The sequence below is a fragment of the Phacochoerus africanus genome, chromosome 13 (assembly GCF_016906955.1).
Source record: "Phacochoerus africanus isolate WHEZ1 chromosome 13, ROS_Pafr_v1, whole genome shotgun sequence".
In the NCBI taxonomy this organism is placed as follows: domain Eukaryota; kingdom Metazoa; phylum Chordata; class Mammalia; order Artiodactyla; family Suidae; genus Phacochoerus; species Phacochoerus africanus.
Genome location: NC_062556.1, coordinates 74,935,588 through 74,950,634, shown reverse-complemented (window position 1 = coordinate 74,950,634; position 15,047 = coordinate 74,935,588). Strand labels below are relative to the sequence as shown.

The window sequence follows — 15,047 nt, the reverse complement described above, 5'->3', positions numbered from 1 at the left end:
ACCGTGGGCTAGTCGGTGGACCTTGGTAGCCTCGGTCTTAACTGTTTTTCCCTAAGACTCTATGAAGCCACTTCTAATCTCCTTTTACTTTATGAAAGATGTCGCTGTCATATATACAGCTAAAGATGTAGGTGCGCACACATCATCCCTTCCATAGACTCAAATTATTTGACAAAATAATTTAATGCAGCTGGAAGCTGTTGATTAGTTGTCTAGGGATTCTGAGGCACATGCAAAGAGATCAAATGTCACATCATCTCCCTTCGCCCCCGCTTGCCATTTCACGTTTACTCCCATACCCCCAATCTTTCTTTTGTTAAGGAGGCAACACCCAGGCCCTCGCCCCGCTAGATACCTCTGACCGCCCGCCGGCACCTCGGACTTCTTCCAGAGTCAGAGAGAGAGCGGGAGATGCTGAAGAAATTAGCAAGCATCCTCAGGCTTGCAGTCAGCATTGTTACTTTTATCAGTGATAAAAAACAAAAACAAAAGGTGGGGCGGGGGGGCCAGAAAGGAAAGAGGGGGCGCCAGAGCTGCAGCCCAGGCCAGTCTGTGGGTACAGCCGGCCCCCACCCCGCCGGACCCCTGGCGTCCTCGCCCTCCTCCCCCTCCTCCCGGGCCGAGCCCGGTGCCAATGCGCCAGGATGGAGAGAGCTCGGCGCGGGAGGAGATGACGCAAAACCCGGCGCTCCCCCTAAAAAAGTGTTTCTCCAGGACGAAGATGGCGGCAACTTAGCCGGGGACTAAAGATGACTGTGGCTCTCGGGAGGCCCAGCCCAGGCGATTCGGCCCCGAGGTCCGAGGGAGGCGGCGTCAGCACTCGGAGCCCGGCGGCGGCGGCGGCGGCGGCGGCGCCCGCGGGCAGACCTGCGGCAGCGGCGGCGGCGGCGGCAGTTAGAGCGCGGGGTGGGGGGTGGGGGGGAGGGAGAGCCCTGCCGGCGGCGGCAGCCCAGGCTCCGGACTCGGGGAGAGCGAGCGAGAAGTAGGAGCAGGAGGAGGAGGAGAGAAAGCAGAAGGAAAGGAAGGAGGAGGAAGAGGAGGAGGAGAGGAGCTGGGGAGGCGCTCTGGTCGCAGTCAGTGGGCAGCGGAGACGCGGCATGCCCCTGGCAGGGGAGAGCCGGCTGTCCTCAGCGGGGCCATGGGGACCCGCGCTCTGACTGTGCCTGGGTGAGAGGAGCCGCGCCAGCCGCCCTGCCGCCTCCACCATCACCTCCTGCACTCAGCTCACCGCCGGCCACCAGCCCCAGCCTCCGACTGACTCTCTCTCTTTCTCCCTCTCTGCATTATTGCTTCCCCCTCTACAGAAGATGGGGTCGGCTGATGATTAGGGCGGAAGCAAGTCAGATCTTCCTCCAAAGCCTGGTAATATTTATGTAGGCAAAGAGAGAGAGCGAGAAAAGAGGGAGAGGGAGAGAGAAGAAACTGGAGGAGGGGATAAGGAAATTCAACCCTCTAAGTCAATGCATGTTGTGGTGACACCGGCACAGGAGCCCTCACGGTGGAGTCGGCCAGGGCTGTGCGTTCCCAAAATATGACCAGGGGTGCTTGGATGTGTCGGCAGTATGACGACGGCTTAAAAATCTGGTTGGCAGCACCCCGGGAGAACGAGAAACCGTTCATCGATTCAGAGAGGGCTCAGAAATGGCGACTGTCTCTGGCATCTCTCTTGTTTTTCACAGTCCTGCTCTCTGATCACTTGTGGTTCTGCGCCGAGGCCAAGCTGACCCGGACCCGGGACAAGGAGCAGCAGCAGCAGCAGCAGCAGCAGCAGCAGCGGCAGCAGCATCAGAGGCAGCGGCAGCAGCGGCAGAGGCAGCAGGAACCCTCCTGGCCCGCGCTCCTGGCGAGCATGGGGGAGTCCTCGCCCGCCGCCCAGGCACACAGACTCCTCTCCGCCTCCTCGTCCCCCACCCTGCCCCCCTCCCCCGGAGACGGCGGCGGCGGCGGCGGCGGCAAGGGCAACCGAGGCAAAAACAACCGGGGCAAGGCTCTTTTTCTAGGAAACTCTGCCAAACCCGTGTGGCGCCTGGAGACTTGTTACCCCCAGGGCGCCTCCTCGGGCCAGTGCTTCACGGTGGAGAGCGCGGACGCCGTGTGCGCCAGGAACTGGAGTCGGGGGGTGGCGGCCGGGGGGGAGGAGCAGCAGGTGAGGGGGACGCATCCAACTCCGCTCTGGAACTTGTCGGATTTTTACCTTTCGTTTTGTAATTCCTACACACTTTGGGAGTTGTTCTCGGGGTTGTCCAGCCCCAACACTTTGAACTGTAGTCTGGATGTGGTGCTCAAGGAGGGCGGTGAGATGACCACTTGCAGGCAGTGCATCGAGGCTTACCAAGACTATGACCACCACGCTCAGGAGAAATACGAAGAGTTTGAAAGCGTGCTCCATAAATACTTACAATCGGAGGAGTACTCGGTGAAATCCTGCCCTGAGGACTGTAAGGTAGGAACAGTAGATTTTTTTCCATCCTTGGGGGTTTTGTATATGTGTGTGCTTGGTTGGCGTGTCTTAGAGAGTTTTAAAATAGTTTTTTGACTCTGGTTTTGTTACTTCAACTATTGTTTTTGTGGTTGTGAGAGCTTGACTTGCTGCTTGATATGGGACTGTTTTGTGGCTTGCTGGTAGATTGGTGTTGTCCTCTGGGAATCCTTAGAAGATCAGGAAGATTCTGATCTTCTGAGATAAAAAAAGCAGGTGCTCTAACTGTCTCTTAAAGCTTCAAACCGTTGCCCTTTTTTAAAAAAATGGAATTTGAGTGATGCTTGTTAGAAAGACAGTGATGGAACTGCATATGGATGACCCCAGCTAAACTCAGGAGAGTCGGAGACAGACATGTACGGTCTAGCTTATGGACTTTATGCTTAAACTCTCTGATAGCGACATCATTAAGCTGGTTGACTAAAGGGACAAGAGAAAATGTTTGTGGTTGTTTATGTAGGAAGAACAAAAAACCATTTTACAGGGGTTGTTCTGGCTGTTTGGAAAATCTGGGGGCCTACCTAAATGTATTCACTCATAAGTTTCCTGTTTTCTCTTAGAATTTTGTATTGCTATTGATCAGAGACTCAATACTCAATTTTTATGGGTAGAAAGTTTGAAATAAGTATTTGGTGATAAATGATCAGTGTTAGGTGATGTATCACCCCCTTATGTAATTAGCTTGAATTTTCAGGATGCTCTCTAGAAGTACTAATTGGCAAATGCCTGGTGCTATGAATGAAAAATATTGAACTCTTTCATAACATATATTATATTCAGCCTCTTCTTGTTGAATACAATAATGGCTATAATCCTTGTTGATTCACAAATGGAAGTGTGTATAAGTTTCTTTAGAAGTGGCCACTGCAACCAGGGATGGATGTGTGTCCTAGTGGAAGTGTTGCTGTCCTTGGTGCTGAAATGAGATTTGCTCAAGAGCTCTGTAGAAGATACTGCAGTGACCTTTTTTAGTAGGGAAGAAATGATGACACAATCTCAGGAAGCCTTGATGTTTTGTTCCTAAGGTAATTTATTAAACTATGCAATAGTATTGTTTTTCCAAAGAAATAATTGCACCACATTTTCTCTCTTCTTTTCTCTTCACCACTCCCCCTGTAGGAACACAATGGTCCCTCTTTTGCCTCACTTACTTTGTACTGAGCAAGTGTAATCAGGGACAGTGTGGATCAAAGGATTTTGTGATGCTTTGACAAGAGAACTGGCCAAAGGAATACCTACTTAAAATGAGCATGGTTCAAGAGCTATATTTTAGTTTGGATTGCTAAGGTGTGCTTTTGACAATACAGCTAAACTCAAACTAAACTTGCTTTGCCAACATTCTTTAAGGCCAGAAACATATATTTTTGCATATAATAATATTGAGTTTAAAACATTAACTTAGAGTGCTCCTTCATTAGATAAGTGGATTTTAAAAGTTTCTTACATATTTTTCTTTGTTATACTCCTGTAAGTTATGCCTGGGAATAAATCTTAATCTTAATGGTAGAAGTTAATAATGAATGACTAGTGTATTTATTGCATGGTTATTTATTTTGACAAGATACATTGCATCAAAATTATAAAGGCAGGGAATACTAATGCTCTGCTAATTCTACTACTAATAAAAAGCTTGCAGAGGTTTCAGTAGATTTATGTTTAAACATGATCCATTATAATAACTTGAACTTGCTTTCTTTCTTGAATGTATGGTCTCAGACATCTCTAGCAATTCCAGTTTGCATAAGTTCAGCATTTAAAAGGTAGTCATCATTGTCAGTAGACTATAGCATAAATTCAAATAAGCGTGTCATATATATTTTTGATTAAATATTCAAGTTTTCAATATGTATAAATGTGTATTTCCCCCTTGACCTGAAGTAATTACCAACGTTAAACTTGTATCATCATAGCTGTAAGGCATAGTATAGGTTAAACTAATTTTTAATATTATGAACTAATTCATCCTGGATTGTGTTTTCATGTCAAATAGTAGTTGTTAGCTGTATGCACAAACTCACATTATAAAATTTTTAACTCTTTTTTAGAAACGTTTCTTCACATTAAAAAGTAAACACAACCATTTGAGTTTTTCATCTCCACAACACAAAACTTATTACTTGTGGTGTCATGTAGCTATTTCTTGGTTGTTGGTTAATTGGAAACACTTATTCCACAATATTGTGGAATAACATTTATTCCACAATAATTGCTCTTAAACAGTTTCAGATTTTAGCTTGGGGTGGGGGAGTTGTTCGGGGTTCTTAGTTGGTAACTCACAATTTGTTGACAAGCTCCTTAGCTTAATATATAATTTCTCTATGATTCTTCAAAACTACAAACACATCCACATACAAAGTATATTATGGGCTTAAAATGCTACTTGTTGTCTTTGGAGAATGTATCTGAGTTTCTTCCTAAACACTTTTACTTAATTCAGACACACTTACAATCATGAGATGATGACTGTCATCGGGGCGGTGTGTAAGCTGTGTAATCTGCGTGAAATTTTCCACATTTTAAGGTTAATGACAAAGTCTCAGGCTACATTAAAAGTAAATGCATTATATTTCCAGAATTGGTAATACAGCCATGAAAAAGTTCCATTTAATAGTTTGTTAATGTATTTGTATACTTATAGAGAGACTATAGGTAATCACATTAGTTATACAAATTATTAGGATTCGTATTTTAGGAGAAATAGATTAACTTTGTTATACTCATACTTAATTAAATGATTAATACAGTGATTTCCAAGTTTTGAAAGTTAGGATATATTATTACCATCCAGTTTTATAATCTTACCCATTGAAAAAAATCCACATTCTGTATATGTATGAAACCAAAGCAGACTAAATTTAATTTTTATTTAACTTGATTTAAAGGGCTTTTGACACATTATACTGGAAAAAAAACCCAAAAACAAACCAAAAAACCAACATTGATCTAATCCAGTCACCTTGTCTTGGGCCCGAGGTAATTGGAGATCAAATATAGCTTGGATTTACTTTAATAGTCCTTTGGTTGCAACATGTAATAGAAAATTTGCGCCCGAGAATATTTTTAAAAATTCAGAGGAATAACTGGTTTAATTTTTAAAGTAAATATACATCCTTATCTGTGAAGTAATTTATGGTAAAATAAAGAATAAGAACTTTTCCATGTATCAATTAGACTACAGCATTCAAGCTGCTATGTTACATAAATCAGGTAGCAGAAATTATGGCAATTATGATTCTTTTCTGGGTTTTGCAGTGTTATTCAAAATGATGATTTTGATATATAACTAGAATCTGACAAATCTGCTAAAATCTTCAAAGCTGGTAATAATAAAAAGTACAATATTCTAAGCTACATTATATATATATATATATATATACATTATAAACATACCTGAATTTTTTTCTTAAATATGCCATTCTTTAGCTTTGAAGAATTCTTGAATTACATATTATAAAACTGGGATATTTAGGGAATATAATTTCTATGTTACAGGTATACTTTTGTTACTGATAGATTTATTGTGTCACTCTTCCTCAAGACAGATGGTCAAGGAAAGTGGATTTGAGATTAGATTCTAACATAAATTATTACATTTCTGTATGTTACTTCTTTCTGAATAGCTTCTAATCTTTATACTCTGAAGAATGTATACAGTCTTCTGTTTTTATTTTATAATCTTATATTAAAGTAAATTATACTCCTTAGTTTTATTTAACAGATGATGACCAAAGAAATACTCTGTCAATGTTAGGGATATATAATAGCTGTGATACTCAGGGCTTCTATATGATTTGCAGGAACCACAGAATTTGAATTACATAATGTGCAATTAAAATAAAAGGCATTTCTTAAGTTCACATTTATTTTAGTATCATACACTGTAGATTCTTAAGAGTAGTTTCAAAAAACAAAATATCTAACAATCCTTTCCACTTAGATATTAAATCCACAGTACCGTTTTGCTCTTAGTCCTTGAAGTGCTGTTGTACATATTATGACACTGTCCAGAGTGCGGACTACATCTGCAAATAGATCTCTTTTATACTCTGCTACTGTATTATTTTCAAATCATATTTTCACAGCTGAATTGCTTCTCTGCAAAATCAGTCTAACCTTCAGATGACCGCCATTAATAAGGCTATTTATAAGGTCAAAGCCACTATCATAACTGTTTTTATGACCTAGATTTTTATTTTTCAGATTTTTGTCTCATGTATAACTACTGATTTATGATCTGCTTTATTTTTGTAGGAAAACACCCCAAATTTTATCTTAATATTATATGCTCTTGCTTTATAGACCAAAGAATGATTTTTTTTTTAACTTCAGATTTATAATTGGGTCAAATTAGTAGCTATTTAGGGCATAACTACCAAGTTTTAATAATTGCTGTTACACACTGGTTTTAACCACTTTAATCAGATGAGGTTTTTGTCTGCACACGCAAGGTGAATTAAAGTAAGAGGGAAAGTAGAGGAAATCATTCTCCGTCTCCAGCCGCTGTACATACGCATCATCCTCTGCTAAGATGCATTTTTGTACAAGAACAGACTTACAGATGACAGTTTCAAACCCAGTGCTGTTTTGGTGTGAGTTATCTGACCGATTGCTTTAATTTCAATTCCCAGTTTCCCTTTTGATCTTGATCATCTGTGTCGACCTCACATTGACTAGACACCAGACAGGTTGTTGTGCACTTCACACTGATTTGCACAGCAAGGGCGTTTCTTCACTGTCAGTAAACATTTACTTTACCACCGTTTTAGGTGACAGGGGCGACCAAAGTGGATAGAGCTTTTAGCCCCCGTGCCTCAGTAATACATAATAATCTCATTTGTCCAACTGATGAGAAAGGAACTGAGATTTTTTTTTGGCGGTAAAGACAGTAGAACATAGCCAAGGGGAGGGAAGCAGATATGTAGTGACTGGGCCAAGGAAGTAGATGAGAAGTGAACCACTGGGGTGCGAGGTTTAGGGAATGTGCCAGGACAGAACAGGAGAGGGAGGAGGAAGCACAGACGGCCAGAGTTTTGGACATTCAAGGATGGGCCTATTGACTGTGAATTTTCTGTCTTTTAGCCAGAACTGAGTCATTATACTGGTGTTCACTAATGGGTTGAGTACAGAAATTAGTTGATTGTCTCTGTGAGACTGATCAACTGTTTGACTAGAGGAACCTTAGTCTCCTTATATGTGTCTCTTAATTTTAGATTTATAAATAAGTTTATATGAATTTTAGCTTAGATAAATTTAGACTTTTTCAGAAGTATGGGTTGGTTTTAAGAGAAAACATTTTGGCTTTTCATAATATTTAAGTGGTTTGGTCTCTTCTTTCTCCACCTATTCACTTTCTTAAACTTAGGAAATTAGTAATTCATTTTTACTTTTCTGATTCCATTGTAATGATGAGTCATGTCTCCCTTTTTATTTATTTCTATCATATTGGAATACCTAGTTGACATTTACACAGTGTTTTGATGATACAAGCTGCTAAGTAGGCACAGAATACTACTACCACACTTAGGGATTCATTTTGAAAGGATCTGATTATTCTGTTTTGAAGTGATCATAATATCAGTCATATTTTATTTTTTGAAACTTTGGATTAGAAGATGCTGTGAAGCATGTAATTTAAGTTTTATCTAATAAGAAACATTATTACAGGAGTTCCTGTCGTGGCTCAGTGGTTAACGAATCCGACTAGGAACGATGAGGTTGCGATTTCAATCCCTGGCCTCACTCAGTGGGTTAAGGATCCAGCGTTGCCGTGAGCTGTGGTGTAGGTTGCAGACGTGGCTTGGATCCCCACGTTGCTGTGGCTCTGGCGTAGGCCGGTGGCTACAGCTCCGATTCGACCCCTAGCCTGGGAACCTCCATATGCCGCGGAGAGCGGCCCTAGAAAAGATAAAAAAAATTATTACAATACAAATAATGAAATTTCATTAGTAAAATGTTTTAATTTACTCTGATTCTTTAAAACTGGAAACAGGAGATATTAACAATTGCTTTTCTTTGGTGATAAATAGTTAATGATTTATACTATATATTGTGCTAGAATGCATGAAAATATTTACTTCTTGGGTGTTTAAAGTATTAAAAGGTAATAGTTGATTTTCCTTCCCTTGGTAGTCTGTTTCTACACACAGTCATTTATTAAAAAAGAAAAAAAAAGTTGTAGGAGTTCCCTTGTGGCTCATCAGGTTAAAGATCTAATGCTGTCACTGCAGTGGCTCGTTTAGCATGTGTTTAAATACTGTTACTGATTTTAGTAGTAGCAATAATAAATCTAGACATGTGTGTGATAGGTGAATGCAATACTAGTTCTCTGGAAGTACTTGGGGATTTTTTATGTCAGGTGCCCTCCGCTGCCTGAGAAAGAAATTGTGCTCTAGTAAAATCTGAGTCTTCAGGCCTCAGTGTCCTCTTCTTCCTGGCAGTGTGCCTTCTTGCTTTTCATCTGGCTGGATCCTCTCCTGATGCTTCACTCCCAGGGCCTGTGTCCCATGGGAAATCCAAAGTTCAGAAGTCTTTGTTCTCTGCGTCTCTGTTGCCATCAAGAATGATCCATCTCTGAGTTTCTGTTGTGGCTCAGTGGTACTGAACCCGACTAATATCCTATCCATGAGGATGCGGGTTTGATCCCTGGCCCCACCCAGTGTTTAAGGATATGGCATAGCCATGAGCTGCGACATAGGTCTCAGATACTGCTCAGATCTGGCATTCCTGTGGCTGTGGTGTAGGCCGGTAGCTGTGGCTCTGATTTGACCCCTTCTATATGTGGTGGGTATCCCTAAAAAGAGACCAAAAAAAAAAAAAAAGATCAGTCTCTTCCCTATTGACCTATCACTGACTTAGTTTATTTGAAAAGAAAATTGAACTAAGATTTAAATGGATGATCATGATATTAGTTTTCTCAGAAAATGACTTTAATCACTCAGAAATTTAAGTCCTCGAAGGAGCTTCAGTAGTAGTTTAACAAGCTTTAGAGTTTATTAAAAATCAGAAACTAGTCTAATTAATCTTCATGTCATTTTTAGGAGGTAAGTATGATCACAAATTTTACAGATGAGTAAAATAAAAACATAAAGTTAACTACTCCACAGTCTAACGGCTGGGTCATGTTAAAAATCAAGTGCACTTTATTGAACTTTACTGTATTTTCTTTTTCCCTTTCATTATGAGCATGCAATTATACCAAAGAATAAAAAGATCAGTACAACAATGTCACAAACACATTTAACACCTGTTAAAAGTCCTGCCATATTTACCTCTTTTTATTTTGAATTTATCCCTCAAGGCATTATATAGATGATATAGCAAGCTAAGATGGTAGAAATTTGGGAGTCCTAGGCAGCTAGAGTGGATGGCCAGGAATTCCAGGTTCATCATTTCAGAGTCTTTGGGGGAGATATGAATGAATGAAGAATGAGTAAACGAATAGAATAACACTCAGCAGAACCCTTAGATTTCTGATTTCCATTTTAGAGCCGAACAGAGAAAGGATGTATGTACAGCTTGGGAGGGGAAAGCAAACTTTAGAAAATCCATGGTAGTTCTTAAACTGAATCCATAAGTTAAAAAAGATACCATCACTTTTTGTTTATGATTCTGAAACAGTGGTCTTATTGTTACTTTATTGTTTTGAGTTTATTAAGAATTCTGTACATATTTTCTGACATCTACAACACTAGAAATCTTAATATTTATCTAACCTTTATTAGCTCCTTCCAAGCTCTAAATCCCAATATGGTCACATTGGGGGCCCCGGGCTTCAACATATGAATTTTGGGGGACACAGTTCCACGCATACGTTGAATCTGATATGTTGAAGAGTTGTAGGAAATAGCTCTGTAGAGGTGTTAGTGCTCAGTTGTGAAGGACCATGTACCCCACACTAAGGTCTTTGAATTTCATTCTCTCTATGATAAAATATTGAGAGGATTTTAACCAAGGGGGTTTTCTTGGGATGATTTGTTTTCCTTACAAATCTGCCCTGGCAGAAATAGGTTGGAAGAAGGTGAGGTGATGTTAGAAACTAAACTTTAAATTATTCTTAATTAGTCTAAACATAAGTAGCCCCATATGGCTAGTGGCTACCGTGTTGGACAGAAAATTCTAAATAACTGTGGTGGCTATGGAATTGGAAAAGAAAGTAAGATCCCGGAGACTTTTCTGAGTTCAAATTTACCATTTGCAGAGTTCCTGTTGTGGGTCAGCGGTAATGAACCTGACTAGTATCCATAAGGATGCGGGTTCTCCCTGGCCCTGCTCAGTGGGTGAAGGCTCCAGCATTGCCATGAGTTGTGTCAAAGGCCACAGATGCAGCTCAAATATGGTATTGCTGTGGCTGTGGCATAGGCCGGCAGCTGCAGCTCTGACTTGACCCCTAGCCCGGGAACTTCCATATGCCACGGGTGCGGCCTGGGGAAAAAAAAAAAACAAAAAAACATGACCAGTTACTATGTAGAGGAAGGCTCTGATTCAAATGTTATGAAACATGACACTCTGGATATGGATACCAATTTAATGATTTAGGAAATACGGGGAGGGAGAGCAAGTCAGGGTTGAGACTCGTGAAAGAAACAGGAGTTCATCTGGGGTGAAGATACCGTCAGGAAATGCCCAGGAGGTAGTACACTGGGTGAGTAGGGTGTTTGGGTGTGAGGTTTACTCTGTCCACCTATACACATGGTTTGTTCCTGGAGCTGTGGGCAGAGGTGAAATGATTTAACAAAAACAGGTTATGTGGAGGGAATGTCAAAGATGAATCCTGAGAAAGAACAACATTGAAGGGAGAACAACATCCCTGGTCCCTGGGCAGAAGAGGGACCAGGGACAGAGTCTGGGTGGAAAGAAGGAATGAGAGCAAAAATTGGATGATAACAAAAGGGAGAATGGGGGAGGCTGGGGGAGAAGAAGAAGGGGGAGAGGCAGAGACAGAAGGAGAGAATCATCTGGATGATATGGGGAAGAATTTTAAGAATGACGCAGAGTCGGTCAAAAGTGTCTTCCATTGCAGAAAGAACATGTAGAATGACGTGTAGAAATAGGGCACTGCATTTGGCAATTAAGTCTTGTTAATCTCTCAAGTGTAGTTTCACAAGAATGATAGGATGGGATGTCAAATTCTGATGGATTAAGAAATGAAGTTGATGAAATAAAAACTAGTCCAAACTATTCTTCCTTAAGTTTAACAATGAAAAGAAAAAGAATGGAATAGGTTGGAAGATGTGACTTTTAAAGAAATAAATATTTTATGATAAAATAAACATTAGAGTATTTATAGCTTTTGGCAGGGACCCAGATGGGAGTATGAGATTGAAAGTATGTTCAGAAAAAAAAATTGTGAAGATCCCAAAGAAGAGATGATAAGCTCTATTCTTTTAATCACTCTTGAAGAAGGGTTGAGGTTTTATCTGGTACATTGTGCCGTACATCTAAGATCCTTTTTTTGTTGTTTATATTTTAATTAAATATAACAATATTAGCAATGCTTTAATTTTAGGATTGGAGATAGTAAGCAAATTATTATCTTGAATATGCTTTATACAGTAGAATAATCATTTTCAAATAATGTAAAATAGTTATTGGCTGTAAATATGAAATCACAAATAATTAGATCATACATCTCACTGTAAATTATTTTCTTTAGGAATGTGCTGCAGAGGGGTTCAATGACATATTTAGAAAGCCCACTGAATTAAATATGGCTATTTCATTATATGTTTTCTTTACAATATTGATCGGTTTTATAGAAATTCCTAAAAATAGAAATTAATTTTAAACCTAATAGAGAAGTATAGTGAAATGTTTAAAAAGAAGTAATGAGGATAGGTGTGGTTCAGCTCCCAGTTTCATCATTTATTTGTCATATGACATCAACCAAAAATACTTAAAACAGGGATTCTAGCATCTCTCTCGTGAGACAGCTTTTGGAAGAAATTGAGAGACTCTCGTGCATATAAAAGTACCCAACCTCGGATTTGATGATGCCCCTAAATGGCAGCAATTCGTTAAAACCCATGGGAAAATCAGTAAGCTTAAGATAGTCTTCACTTGGGAGTTCATATAAATTTTCTGGTAAACGACAGTCATTTATAAGAGTTTTATAAGCAGACTTGGCATTTTGCAGGTAAAATTCTCAGTTTTACTACATCTACATTCCTCCTGCTTCTCTAGAAAGGTGAGTAAAGGCGATTCTTTAGAATACAAGAGAAAACATAAATTCTGCTGGAATAAAAATGTTTCATTCCTAAAGCTTGACTTTTTTCACTGTTATTTCAGATTAAAAATTAACACGTGCTAGGTTTTAGAGTGAGTGGATGCTTCCCTTATTACTGCAGAGAGACTTGAGCCCTTTTGTGTACAAACCTTTTGGGGAGGACAGGTGAAGCAACCATTGTAAGGACTCCCCATCTCTGGGAAATCTACGGGTGAAAATATCTTGGGGAAAATTGTTTGTTATGTAGTTTGTTAGACATTGCAAATTCTCTTGTGCCTCCAATTTCCACTTTAAAAGTGGGGGAGCCTTTTGCTCTACCCTCTCACTGCTTGGCTCTGTATTTTGTTTTGGTTGTCCCTGTTATTTTCTGCTCTGCCCCACCTTTATATACTCTGCCATGCTTAGTATTTTTATTGATTGGAGTGGGAGAGGAAGTAGAGGTAAAGATTGCTTTGGCATTTGGCCTAGCCCTGGCAAACCGAGCAGACATGGCAAGTGCCAAGATACGCAAGGCTGGATGAAGTAGAATAAAAACTGTAAGCTGTGCTCCATGAGTGGGAACATGCTTGCCTGGAGAGAGAGAAGGCAGGGAGACACAGCAAAGTTCTGTACCTTGCTAGCGCTTGTCATTCGGGAGGGGAGTCTCATTATCTGGTGCTTAGTGTTGGTTGAGGGGCAAGGATGAGGCAGAATATGCAGGTGTTTTAGGATTGTCTCTACAGATGTGCAGATGGGGCGACATCTGTGTGCCTGATCCTCAAGGACATCTTGTCTGTGTGCTGCAGCTCGATCCAAAATTTTGTAAGTTCACCCAGAAGTGATACCTTTGCATAGCGAGATTGCTCTATTTTCTTTGCCTAACACCTTGCTCATAGTAATAGTACTTTGCTTTTAAATGAGAAACTCTTGACAACTTCAATTTTAAATTATTTCACTGGTTCCTATTCATATTGTTATCAATCTGGATAATTTTTCAAAAGAATGAATCAACTACATGTGCTTATTCTGAAGAAATACAGGAACTAAGCTAGTCTGTAGGTAAATTTTTGTTTTCACTGATACCAAGATTAATACTCATTCTTCTAATCACAAACACATCAATCACTTCTATAAACTCTCAAATAACCTCTTGAGCAAAGCAGGACTCAACGAAATGATCAGGTTTGCAAAGAGCAGTGGCCTGACCTCCCCTCAGTGGTCTTGCAGTGCTTCTTTTCATGTATGTATATTCATTCCCTTGTACAATCCTGTGGGGACATTATCACTAGCAATAAGACCATTGTATAAAATTCCCACTCTTGTGGAATTGTACACGTTTATTAAGTTTTTGAGAGTAAACAAGTCCTGTACTGATAACTTTACCATCCTTATCTAATCCACATGATAATACACCATCATGGGCAAAATTAGCTTTCTTCAACAAGTGGGGTAGCTAAGGCTTAAAGAGGGTAAGAAATGTGCCTAAGTTCTCACAGGTAAGTGGGGCATAGACAGAACTCAAACCCAATAATATCTGGCTCAATCTCATAGCCTGACTTAACTATTATAACATACCATCCACTCTGTCACAAATCATTGCCCATGTCTAGTTTTTTTTGTTTGTTTGTTTTTGTTTTTTTTAAATTGCAGGGTGAGAATGTAGGTGGGTGACAGCAGGAGTGGGTAGAATAGAAAGTTCTTAGGCACAGAAAAGGAAATATAACTCACTTCCTCCAGTTTTTGTGTTGTAGCAGCTCAGTGTAGGAAAAGATCATGGGCTCCAAAGTCAGAAACACCTAGACTCGGGTGGTGGTTCCATCAGTTCCCGTGAGATGGGGATATTTCTGTCCAGGTTGAGGAGTCACTGAGAGCAGGTGTGTAATGAAATGTAGTTGTCATCTGCTCGGTCTAAACTTCTTGAGACGGGGCGGGGGGATGGCATCACACAGCAGGGCACACGCTGCTGTGCTTCCTGTTAGAAAACATTGTCGAGTTTGTCCTTCTGATTCAGTAACTGGCTTCGGATCAGAACTGGCAGAGCAGATCGGCTCCTCCATGGAGACCTGAAGCTGGGTTTGCAGAGAGCATTTACACCGCCACTGGTGTATATTTAACCTTGACAATCACAGTGACCCTAGGTAAGCAGTGAGAGTGTATCTGAAGAGAAGTAAGTGTCTTTGAAAAGGTAAATTAAGGCTGAATCCTAAACCGTTTAAAAACAATTTCTCCTAACCTATAGTGAAGACTGATCTGGTTACTATGGGCCATTAGGTAAGGAGTTGGGAGCACCTCTGCTTTCTGCGGCGTTAGCTTCATGTCAAAGTCCAGGTGAAATAATGGAAAAACAGAAGACCACAGGCAAATGCA

At 40.5% G+C, this 15,047-nt stretch overlaps 1 protein-coding gene across 1 annotated transcript in view; it reads left to right on the top strand.

The window, feature by feature from the left end:
* Positions 1–977: 977 nt before the first annotated feature.
* NALF1 (NALCN channel auxiliary factor 1) overlaps positions 978–15,047 on the top strand; it is a 602,338-nt gene continuing 588,268 nt past the window's right edge. Inside the window, exon 1 of the mRNA XM_047756407.1 lies at positions 978–2,443. Coding sequence (XP_047612363.1) covers positions 1,532–2,443 — 912 coding nt within the window. The 5' untranslated portion in view covers positions 978–1,531. The remainder of the gene's footprint in view (positions 2,444–15,047) is intronic.